Genomic DNA, 12648 nt, shown 5'->3' on the forward strand with positions numbered 1-12648 from the left:
TGTTTTCAACGATGTGGCTGTTTCGGGGGCACCCAGAGGCCGGTAAACCTGAGAGGAAGCAGACAGTCAAGGACCCCAGACCTTCAACCCCACCCAAACTTCATGGTCCACAGCCCCGACTCTTGGTTCCTCCTGCTCATCTCGGGGGCTGCTCATTTCTCACCGCCATCTGCTGCTCCGGGCCCCTTACAAAGTGGATTCTTTCCTGCTTTGGACCCACTGGAGCCCTCCTGGCAGGGCCGGCAGGGACACGAGGGACAACTAGAAGCAAGCGTTCTGTGTCCCGGGAGACCCTGACGAGGAGAGAGGCTGCTGGGGACAAAACTGCCGGAAGACTTGCTGGAAATGGGCCCGGGCTTGATCCTGTGGCCTCGGGGCCATACACTGACCAGTGTAGGGCCAACGCAGGGCCTTTTCTTACCGTCCGTTGCGCTCTGCCGATTTCCAAAGATCCCCTAGAGATGACCCCTAGAGGTGACCCGTAGATGACCCGTAGAAGGGTCACAATCTGGAGGTGACCCCTACATGACCCCTCGAAGGGTCAACAGGGGGAAGGTGCGATGGGGCCACTTCTCCCTCAAGCATCCTTGAGAGAGGGTGCCCCGAGGGGCGGGGCCACGAGCCTTTTTTATAGGGAGGGAAGGGGCGTGGCCTCAGGGCTGCAACCCCATTGACCAGGGAGAAATCTAGAGCTCCCAGGGGTAACCTCACAATGAAGGCTGCACCAGCCTCTGCCCTGGTGGGCCTGACGGGTCTCCCAACTCCCACCTGGACCCTCGGGCACTGCCCCCTACCGACGATGGTGGCTTGGAACTCTGTGGGCCCCACGGTGGGCCAGGAGCACTGACCCTTTCGGTCTCCCGTAGCTCAGTCCACGACTTTCTCATTCCCAGAGATCACGTCCCCCCATGCCCAGGCTGGGCTGCAGCTGCCAGGATTCGCCCCTGAGCACCCCTAGGTCTGGCCTGGCTGCTGCTGTGGGAGCCCAGCGAGCCTGGCAGAGGGGCTGTCCTGGTTGCTGTCCTCACCGCCCCTCCCTCCCCAGGCCCCTCTCCTTTCTGTCCTTGGAGCCCCTGCCCTCCCTGCCCTTCCCCTCTCCTCTCCTCAGGCCCGCAGAGTTCTTGCTCCCGCCTTATCCGGTGTCCACGTTCTCTCTGTCCTTCTGTCTCTGCTTCCTCCCAGACTGGCAGCAGCCAGTTTGTTGGGCCTTTGAGCCCCCAGACCCAGTGAGTCCCTGACTAGTTCCTCGTGTTGCACAGAGACTTCCCTTTCTGAGCCCTGAAGGACTCTTAATGACCACACAGAGTCTCCCCATCCCAGCTCTGCCCCTTTCTCTGAGACTTAATCCATCCTACTGGGATCTGGACATGAGACTTGACCTTGGGGGAGCTAGACGCTTCTCTGGTGTTGCTCCCGGCCTGTTCTGGAAATCCCTCTCAATAAACACACTCCCACCTAGGGCCGCTCAGCCTGGTCACGCTGCCCACACGGGTCCTGTGGCCTGAAAGGGACCCCAACTCCCCCATATCGCCCCTGCCCACTATGGCACCCCTGAGTGCCCCTGTCCTCCCTGCCCTGAGCACATTTAGGCCCCAGTAGTCTGCGGCTGTCTCCTGTAGCTCTGACATCTCCCCCTCTCACTTTCGCTGCGCTGAGAATCAAATCCATCTCTGATGGTGGGGCACAGGGTCACTGTGGGCTTTTGCTGTCTGGGGAGCCTGTGGGCAGTGAAGGGTTCCACACTGGGGTGAGGCTCTGGGCAGAAAAGGTCCATCCAGTCCTTGAGAGGCTTAGAAAATACCTGGAGGTTTGTAGGTCCTTATCCTGAGACATGGTCTGGCCACTAGGGGTGGGGACCCACGTAGCATTGGGGCAAGGTGGGGGGCTCTCCCTGGGGGGCACTGCAGAGGGGGTATAGACAGGATAGGCACCATGGGTGGGCAGTGACAGGCTCTGGACATTGTGAGACCCCACGGCACTGATTCCTCATCATCCAGAAGCAGGAGCCATTTCCCGGCAGGACCCGCCCCGCCCAATGCCACACACCCACACAGCCTAGGATGGATCCACTTATTGAAATAGTCGTGGTAACAGGACAGTGGTTGTCAGGGAGAGTGGCCCAGTCCTCCTCCTCTCTCTCCTCTGCCACCAATTTATGATTTCCTAAACTGCCCGAGACATGCCTACCACTCAGTTGCTCTGACTTCTAATGTCTGCTGCTACAGTAACTTATTAGTCCTTGTTTCTGGCAATTTTTCAGGTTTTACTGTTATTATTCAATCTCTATTATGTATAATAAAGTTTCTCTTTCTCCTCCTTCTTCCTCTCCCTCTCTCTCTCTCTCTCTCTCTCTCTCTGAGCTTCTTAAAGTTTTCCATTAGCAACCCCTTTTTGTTAGGAAATTTTTTCCGTGGCCCCTGATTTTGTGGTATATAAAATAAGGATACAAATATTTATTTGATAAATCATAAATAAATTTATTTGATTTTTTCTTTCTTTTTGGGTCACATCCAGCGATGCACAGGGGTTACTCCTGGCTCTGCACTTAGGAATTACTCCTGGCAGTGCTCGATGGACCATATGGGATGCTGGGAATTGAACCTGGGTTGGCCGCCTGCAAGGCAAACACCCTACCTGCTGTGCTATCGCTCCAGACCCCTACATCATAAATAAATTTAAAATAAAATAAGTATCTTTTAAGTTATGCAAACCCCGTGTGTAGTCTTGATCTGCAGTTTAAGAAGCCAGGCCTGGTGCACACACAAAGTGCTACCCTTATTTCTACACATATGTGAACAAAAGTGTGCACACATACATGCATACACATATTCCATCTTTTACATACACGTGCACACACATAAACATGCACACTTATACACATGCACATACAGTACAATCCACACATCTATACACATGCACACACACACCATGTACATACAGTGCCATCCTCACATCTACACACGAACATAAGATTGAGACTTCGGGCAGGAAACGCAGGTCAGGGATGGGGCCGTTACCTTCCAGGTGTGACACCCTAGATTCGATCCCCCGTACTGAAGGGAAAATTGCAAGTTTGATAGAATGCTGTTGGAATATAGCTCCAAATATTTTAGGCTTAACATTGGTTTGCCCTTTCCCCTTTGCCACGAGGAACTCCGGTTTATTACAGTGCTCGTAAGGCACTTCCATTCCGTTGTGTTTATCTATAAATTCTTCCCTATGCTCTCCTCTCCAACCAGTCAATCAGCTTTTCCCTCCTAATCAGTATCTGTTCCTTTGTAAGGTCAGATCCTTCTAAACACTGAAATTGTATTGTAAATTAATATTGCCTTTCTCCTCTCCTTATGCCTTATAAATAGTTTACTTTAAAGCAATGCCCTTTTTGTATAGATACAAGAAGACTGTTAACACTATGCTTTGTAACTTAGGATTTAATTGGCTTTGAATATTATTCACTGCCAGGCATCTGCTTTCTCGACTTAAGACTCAGTTGCCCTTAGTTCCTAATACCCCAAAAGCAGGGTCCCGATGAGGAACTGAATGGTCCCAGGGGAAGTGGTGAGCTACCCTGGTATCGAAATGGGCCAGGCCAAAGTGCCACGATTCTTAACTAAAAGTTAAGAGTTTGATCATAGACAAATGCTATCATGATCCAAAAGTAAACAACGAGATTAGGATCCTGGTAGGGGAGGGAAAGACTATCTGGCCTGAGCACTGTAGTCTGAGATCGAGATGGCCCTAGGAGGGCAATTCTATAAGTTTAAGGTATTTCTCACTGTATCCATACAGAATGATTTATATTGTATATGCTAATATGCTTGTTGGACAAGGAGAGGAGAGACACACCCATGGGATTCCGCTCGAGGGTGGGTCGTCCTGCTGAGAGAGGATCTGTCCTAGGAGTATCTTTCCCTGAGGGAAAGAATTCTACCCCTATTGATTGTGACCACACCTATGTGTATTTGTTCCCCCAATCCCTCATCCTGGGTGATATAATGAGACTGTAGAATGGGCAAGGGGAGGCAGAGGAGAGAGAGACCGGAGTGGATAGAGAGAGGATTGGAATAAACTATAACTAAGACCAACCAGCCTGGCCCTCGTTTCCTTCCTTCGCCTGCCCATCGCCATCGACCTCCCTGGGGTGGGGGAAGCAGGGTTAGACTGTCAAACCCGGGTTGTGGGAGAGACAGAGCCACCATCGCAGCTGTGCCCTTTTTGAGTTTACACATCTGGCGTCTCTGGGTGGGCCCGAACCACCAACCTTTCGGTTAATAGCCGAAGCTGTGCCCTTTTTGAGTTTACACAGAATGCTGCATGAGAACTCACTCCTCAGCAGACTGGAGCAGGGCAGTGTCCAGCCCTGGGCCCAGTATACACTGTGACTCAGACACAACAAGGCAAGTGGCAAAGCCTTTAGAGGCTTTTTCTCAAGAGGGGTCATTTACTCTATTTGTTTCTCCTTTTGTTTCACCAGGGGGTGCTGAGGACTCACAGCTGACTCTGCACTCAAGCATTCTCTCCTGGAGGCTCCAGGGATCAAATGGGGTATGGAGATCAAACACTCATCAACCGGATGCAAGGCAAAAACCTTACCCACTGGACTGTCTCTCTGGCCCTGAGGTGAGTAGCTTGACTTTAAAGTCTAGTCCAGTGCCATAGAGGAAAGGGGGATTTCCCATGGAGACAGCTGACGGCACACTTTAAGTAGAGAACACGCTGGCTATTTTAGAATCCAGGTCCCTAACCCATGTGGAGGATGCTAACTAGGAGGAAGCTGTCTCAACCTTGCTCTGGTATTTCAGGCCAACTCCCTTCCCTCGCTGGCCTCCCGCTGATCCCGCCAGCTACACCAGCACAGGTTTCTGGTGCCTTCCAGATCTGAATCCCTGGGCCTAGGATTCAGAGGAATTTTCTGCCAATAGGTTTGAGGGGCCAGAGCGTTAGCACAGCGGGTAGGGTGTTTGCCTTGCAAGTGGCTGACCCGGCTTCAATTCCTCTGTCCCTCTCGAGAGCCTAGCAAGCTACCGAGAGTATCCCTCCCGCACGGCAGAGTCTGGCAAGCTACCATGGCATATTCAATATGCCAAAAACAGTAACAGCAAGTCTCACAATGGAGATGTTACTGGTGCCCACTCCAGCAAATCAATGAACAATGGGAGGACAGTGCTACAGTGCTACAGATTTGATGGCTAAGGCGATTAGGTTTCCTAGGTGGACAGCACCATCTCGTGGGCACGTCAGAGTAATACAGTAGGGACTGGTCAGACCCAGGGTTGATGCTTCTCCCTTAGTCCCACAGGAATATGCTGTTCCTCAAACACCATCCCTGGTCCATGAGATTGGCACCAGCTGGAGCTTGTGAGGTGGCAGCATCTCCCCTCCTGGGCCTGATCCTGCCTCTTCACAAGGTACAGGTAAGTCTGTGCACATTGTAATAAGCCTGAAAATAACTGCTTTGCCGAAGGAGAAAAAGGACCCCAATGAATTGGGAATGTAATGTTTCATCCATATTTGACCATCAAGAAACATGCAAGTAGCCCATTTAAATAAAATGAATCCTGCCCAGCTGACACAAAGGGGCTTGTCCAGCAACAAAGGTTCAGTTTCCTGGGAGACTGAGCACCTGCTTTGCATGAAGGTTGGTCCCAACACCCCTGGGAGCAACCCCTCAATACAGAGATGGGAGTAACCCCCAAGCACTACCGGGAATGGTTCTGTACCCTCAGTCTCCGAAAATGTTCTTGGGAATTGATAGTTTTTTTTCTTTTTGGGTCACACCCAGGAATGCTCAGGGGTTACTCCTGGCTTTGCACTCAGAAATTATTCCTGGCGGTGCTTGGGGGACCATATGGGATGCTGGGGATCGAACCCGGGTTGGCCACGTGCAAGGCAAACATCCTACCCACTGTGCTATCACTCCGGCCCCGGGAATTGTTACAGGTTTTTAAAAGGGAATCTTTTAAAAGCAGGTAAGCAGGCATCTTCCAGAGAGAGGGGCACCTCTGAAATCAGTTCCAAACGCACCTGCATCATTTACAATATTAGTCAAATAACCCACTGGACCAGGGAAAGCAAAATTCCAGGCCAATCTGCATAATTTTTGTGTCCTGGCCCCCATAGTCCCCTCCCCTCGAGAGTGAGCAGAACCTGGAAGATAGTGGGATAACATTTTAAAAAAACAAATTTTGTAGGATGGCATTAAGGCCGCTAATCAGTTAACTTTTAACTTTTTAAATGTCAAATGAAGTTGACTTTTTAACCTCATCAGCTGACTCTCAACTTAAGTCTCAGTTTAACTTTTAACTTAAAACTTAAATCTTTTTCAACAAAGGAAATTATACTGGGTAGACCTCATTTAATTCAGTGAACACTAAAAAAGAAATAATATCATTTAGCAACAGACCCTCTCCTACTGGCTGAATCAGCAGCAAACTCATGCTAATGGAGAGGGGTGAAAAACAACCAATGGCCTTTTAGAGTTGTTTTAAGTTGCTGAATCATAAAATCTTTCAAAGCTGTTATTAATATATTCTGAGAACTAAGGAAATCTGTTCAAAGGATTAATGGAACATGTGTTAACATTAAATCGATATATTGGGGATCTCAGCAGAGAAACAGACATCATCAGATGTTTGAAGAACCAGAGAGATATTTGGAGTTGAAAGTACTGTAAATGAAATTTAAGACCAAAAAAACTCACAAAGCTTCATGATGTCAACAGGTTTGAGATGGCAGAAGATGTGAAATGAAAAGATTACTCATTAGACATTATCTAACTTAAAGAACAGAGAAAGGAGCAGCAAAAGCTAAGACGAAGACCATCCCATATTGACTTTTTAAAGCTCTTTTTCTCAAAATCTCAGTGAATCCCAAGGATGATAAACACAAATCCACTACACCTAGACATCTATTCTTTTTTGTTTTGTTGTTTTGGGGCCACATCAAGAGATGCTCAGGGGTTATTTCTGGTTCTGCACTTAGGAATCAATCACTCTCGGTGGGGCCTGGGGGACCATCTAGGATGTCAGGAGATGAACCCAGGTCGACTGTGTGCAAGGCAGTGCCCTTCCCGCTGTGCTATCACTCTATGTTTACACCAAGAGACATCCTAAACTGTTAACACACACACACACACACACACACACAGAAAAATCTCAAAGCAGCAAGAGAAAAATGACTCGCTACATATAGGCAAATGGCACATATATGGGTAATATAAGAGAATGTGGGGCTGGAGTGATAGCATGGTAGGTAGAGCATTTGCCTTGCATGTAGCCAACCTGGGTTCAATCCCTGGCACCCCATATGGTCCCCTGAGCACTGCCAGGAGTGATTCCTGAGTACAGAGCCAGGAGTAAGTCCTAAGAACTGCGGGAAGTGGCCCCAAAACAAAAAAAAAAAGTAAGCAAAATAAAAAAGATAGTCCATGATATCACAGTGGGGGCGGTAGGGTTACAATTCTACTGATGCAAATGTGCTGTCTTTTACTGGAAATAACAGGAAGAAGTTGAAAAGAGTGTGATAAGTTCAGAAAGCATATTATGGGAACCCCTGCAAAACACGGCTATGAAATCCACAGAAAACATTCTCTTCTCCACGAGACTGACAAAGTAGTGGGTGTGGCCTCCCCCAAAATAAATAACTAAATAGCCTTTTTTTTTTCTCTTCGGGTCACACCTGGCACAGGGGTTACTACTGGCTCTGCACTCAGAAATTACCCCTGGCGGTGCTCAGGAGACCATATGGGATGCTGGGAATCGAACCCGGATTGGCCGCGTGCAAGGCAAAAGCCCTACCCTTTGTGCTATCGCTTCAGCCCCACTAAATAGCCTTTTTATTAAATACGTAAATACGTCAGTAATCTCTCAATGCCCAGAAGGAACCAATGCCAGATTCCTAGATTTTACCTATCTACAGGGAGGAAACACCCAACCCAGCGTGTGAGGTAGTACCAAGGGATGCAAAGTACAAGCCGTGAGTCTGATTTCCTGGGAACTCATGCAGACATGCCCTGGGAACTACTGCAAATACCAACTTGAATTATATACCTCTTTTCTAGAGGAAATAAAACAACACAATAAGAAAAAATAATAGAAAAATATTTGAAAATTTTAATTCCCTGAAAACCACGAGTGAACATTTGATGGTTACCCTTTGAAAACGGGGGTATTTGGGAACGGTGGCAAGTGTTTCCAAACCAGTACCAAGTGCATTCATATTATGCACCGAATCCCACCCCACCTTAACCTACGGCATCGGAGGCAGGCAGCTGAGTGGGCGCTCTGTCGGGGAGCCCGGCCCCTCTCTGCTGGGCCCAGGGGCTAGGGCCCTCACTTCCGGTGTGCTCCCACCTGGTCATAGCATCTGTTCCTGGAAGAACCACTGCTGACGGCTTGAGAGGGTGCAGTCCCATAAGAGTGGGACAAACTTGTCGTTGGATTTCTTCTCGGCCTGAACACATTTCTTTGACTGTTCGTGAAACAAAGAACCATCCTAGGAAAGATCACAGGCAATTTCAGAGAATGACAAGTGATTGCTCACAGGATTTTTCCTGAAAATGTGTTCTTGCAGGGCTGGATCAATAGTACAGCAGGTAGGGCATTTGCCTTGCACACAGCTGAAGCGGGTTCGATCCCTGGCATCCCATATGGTCCCCCAAGCACTGCCAGGAGTCATTCCTGATTGCAGAGCCAGGAGTAACCACTGAGCATCGCCAGGTGTGGCCCCCAAACAAAAAAAAAATAAAATTTGAAAATAATTTTTTTAAAAATGTGTTCTTAAGCCTGTGGATCTTTTTTTTTGTCCTTTCAGAAATATATATATAGAAATGTCTGCACTGGGTGAAGGAACCCAGAAGGTCTGGGGCACGGAGGTACAGCCTGTCATACAGCCTCCCTCTGACCCAAGAATCATCACCCTTCCAGACTCCACTTCTCATTCCTAACTGTAACATTTTTCTACCAGAAAATGTCCTCTACTTTCTTCTCATACATAGAATGAACCCTATGTAAGTATGACAGAAGAATCTTCCCATCCCTGGGGCCAGGCTGAGAACGAATCCAAGGAAAGAGGACAGGTTTTTTGTTTTTTTGGGTTTTTTTTTTTTTTTTACCTTTTTCATTCTTATTATTTGTCTCCTCTTCAGTGCTTAAACCGTGCTTGAATGAGCCAAAGCTACAGCCGAATTACAAATCTCCTCAAGGGTCCACAGCAGAGTGGGTCACAGCATGAGGGACCTAGTGCCTCTTGGGCCTGCATCCACTGCCCGCTCCAAATCCACGGTGATGGAAAACAGACCCCAGCGGGGGTAGTGTACACTGCAAGGAACATTTCTGTGGGGGGTGGGATGCTCAGGTCCTCAGGGGTCACTTCTAGAGGGGCCTGGGTACCAGAGGTGGTGCCAGGGATTGAACCAGGGATGGCTGCCCACAGGACAAGCACCTTAGTAAACCCCTGCCTGGCCCTGTGCTACAAGTGACCACTCAGCGCCCCTGCCTGGGCTTGACAGCTTCCAAGGAAGCTGCCGGCTATCCACCGAGTCCTTCCTAGAGTTGGCCAAAGCTATGGGTACTGCCCTCGTTTTATTTGGTTCAATTCTTAAGTTATTTATTTACTGGAGGGGGTCCTCCAGACCACTCTTGGGATAGAAAACCCTGGGGATTTGGGCCAAGCAGGCCATCTGCTTGAATGCTAAGACCTGAGGAGGTGATGCTTAGGTCCTGCAGTGCTGGGGGCCACCAGGGCCATCCCAGTGATGCTCAGGACCTCCAGGGCTGCAAATGGTGAAGCTCAGGAGGGGCCACGTGGGATAAATCCAGGGCTGGGTGCGTGCTTTGGTGACCCCTGTAACCATCTCCCTGCCGCTCCCCCTGATTCCAGAGCTGGGGAAAATGGGGGTGAGGGTTACAGAAGTAGAACAGTTTCCCCACCACCCCAACCCTCCCCCTGCAGGATCTGCCCTCACATCTGCTTTAAGGAGACCTCATTCCCGCAGCAGCAGCAGCAGCCCCCAGGCTGGTCTCAAGCCCCGCGCAGCCCCCAGCAACTTCAAGTGAACAAGAGAAGACAGGCCAAGCATTAGGGATCCTGCAAGACGAAGGCCCCAACAGTTCCCCATCCCACACCACCCCCATTCCCAGCGTGTCCCTTATCCCAGCATGCCTGGGGCCGGCTCCTCCCTGAGACTCCCGGGGTCTACTACAGCTCCAAGACTGACAGCACAGATGACACTGCCCACTCACCACTCACTGAGAGCAGGAGGAAGTAGTGGTTCTCGGGGACCAGGTCCTGGCAGAGCTCCATGACCAGGCTCTCCCCGCCCGCCTCCACCGCCAAGCACCCCTCGGGCTGGTGGGTGTTGTAGCGGATCTCCTTCCGGGATGTATACTCGAAGAACTGCAAAGGAGCCGTTTGTGGGCAACGGTTACTGTCGGCCATGGAGAAATGGACGGACACCAGGCGGGATCAGAGCGCAGGGGCCAGGCAGAGAGCCTGAGTGTCCAGTCTTGAGGGTCTGTGAGTGCCTGGCCAGAGTTCCCCAAGGCCCCCTTCTCATGCTCTGCTTCTTCCCTGGGTGTTTGAGACCCCACGCTGTCCCTACCCTTGAGCTGGCCAGAAAATGTACGGTCTCAGTAGCCGAGTGGGCTACTCTGAGGTCTGAGCTGCCCTTTCTCTTCTCTGGGCTTTTCGGCCTCTTCCCGGAAAACTCGAGGGAGTTTGATCCAAGGCAATGGCACCGTGGAATCACTAAAATGTCCTGTGCAGGCAGGAACTGCACTGCCAGGGAGAGGGCAGGCCTGGGTCACACAGGGAGACAGGGTGCTGGAATCCAGCCTCTCCGGCCAAGTAGGTGCCCTCCTGAGCCGACCCAGATCTGCAGGGTTTTCCTTTTTCTTCCTCTAACTGTAGGTATTGGTGCACGGTTAGTCATAACTGCACAAACGGGTTTCTCTGGGTCCTATCAGGCACTGCTTGCTCCGTTTTCTATTTCCCAGATGTTCTACAATGAGTCTGTATTACCTTTGCAGGCAGAGAATCAGTTCATCTCACCGCTCCAGAATTACATGGTGCAGGGCCAGAGGGATAATACAGTGGAGAGGGTGTTAGCCTTGCTGACCTGAGTTCAATCCCTGGCATCCCATATGGTCCCCTGAGCACTGCCAGGAGTGATTCCTGAGTGCAGAGCCAGGAGTAACCCCTGAATATTGCCAGGTGTGACTCAAAAACAAAAATAAAAACAAACAAAGAACTACATGATGTGAACCACCAAGAGGCCAAACGGCACAATATTCCCAAAAAAGACATCGGAGCATGCATGGATCATGCAAGAGGAAATCATCAAGTATAAACCATAAACATTCAATGATGACAATTAATTAAAACACAGAAGCCAGAGTCTGTGCATAGGAGAAAGAGGGACAAGAAACTCATCTTCATCCTAAGGCGTTTCTCCAGGTCCTCTCGGGCACACTTGCTTCACTTTCTATTTCTCAAATATTTTACAATGAGTCTCTATTACCTTTATAAATTGAAGAGGTCAAATATTCACTTTTTAAAAAACACACATAGATGTGCTGAAAGTAGATAAAGGACCAAACATAATGGCCTCTCAGTACTGTACTGCAAACCATAATGCCCAAAAGCAGAGAGAGAGTAAGAAGGAAATTGTCTGCCATAGAGGCAGGGGATGGGGGTGGCAGGAGGGACACTGGGAACATTGGTGGTGGAAAATGAGCACTGGCGGAGGGATGGGTGTTTGATCATTGTATGACTGAAACTCAATCATGAAAGCCCTGTAACTGTATACCACAGTGATTCAATAAACAAAAAAAAAATTAAAAAACAACACACATAGATTTTCCCCAATTTCCTTCTTTAAGAGGCTCCCATGACCTTGAACCCAGGGCCCCCTGCTGCCTTTTTCCAGGGAGAAGCGTCACCTACCTGGTTCTGGCCCAGGCCGTGACAGGTGTACAGAATGACCTGGTGCCCCACGATCTGGTTTTCATCAGGAGGATTATAGTCAAAGCAGAGTCCTTGCAGTCCTTTATTCTGGAGCTACCAAGGAACATAAGGGGAGTTTCCAGTTCAGGTTTAAACACAACTGAGTCAACCCAGGATGCTGCGGGAGGAGAAACAGCAAGTGAGGAGGGCCCGGGACAAGAACCAGGCCCAAAAGTAAGAGCTTCTGGGACCTGAGCGATAGTACAGAAGGTCAGATGGCTGGCCTTGGACATGGACAAACCCCGGCACCCCACAGGACCTCCTGAGCACCGCCAAGAGTGATCCCTGAGCACAGAGCCAGGAGTAAATCCCTGAGCACCGCCAGGCATGGCCCCCACACCTAAAATAAACAAATAAATAAGAGCTTCTGATATTTTTACCTATTATTAATTTATTCATTTTGGATTTTTTTTTGGGGGGGGAAGGAGGGGACCATCACATCTAGCAATGCTCAGGGCTTACTTCTGGCTCTGTGCTCAGAGATCACACCTGGTAGTGCTTGGTGGGGAATCCTATGGGGTGCTGGGGATAGTGCCCAGTTTGGTCACGTGCAAAGGCCTGGAGAGCATCATGCCCCATCATCCCCTCCAGGGCTGCGCTTGGACAAAAGAGAAATGCAGTGGGACGGGGTGGGGTGGGGATGCA

General features: G+C 49.6%; 1 protein-coding gene across 1 annotated transcript in view; it reads right to left on the reverse strand.

The window, feature by feature from the left end:
* Window positions 1–8355: 8355 nt before the first annotated feature.
* The window catches only part of LOC130026619 (polypeptide N-acetylgalactosaminyltransferase 12-like), a 187894-nt gene continuing 183601 nt past the window's right edge, over window positions 8356–12648 (reverse strand). The window contains exons 9-10 of the mRNA XM_056117454.1: window positions 10249–10395; window positions 8356–8493 (exon numbers count right to left, since the gene is read on the reverse strand). Coding sequence (XP_055973429.1) covers window positions 8356–8493; window positions 10249–10395 — 285 coding nt within the window. The remainder of the gene's footprint in view (window positions 8494–10248; window positions 10396–12648) is intronic.

This window comes from Sorex fumeus, unplaced genomic scaffold (assembly GCF_029834395.1).
Source record: "Sorex fumeus unplaced genomic scaffold, SorFum_2.1 ptg000034l, whole genome shotgun sequence".
Lineage (NCBI taxonomy): Eukaryota > Metazoa > Chordata > Mammalia > Eulipotyphla > Soricidae > Sorex > Sorex fumeus.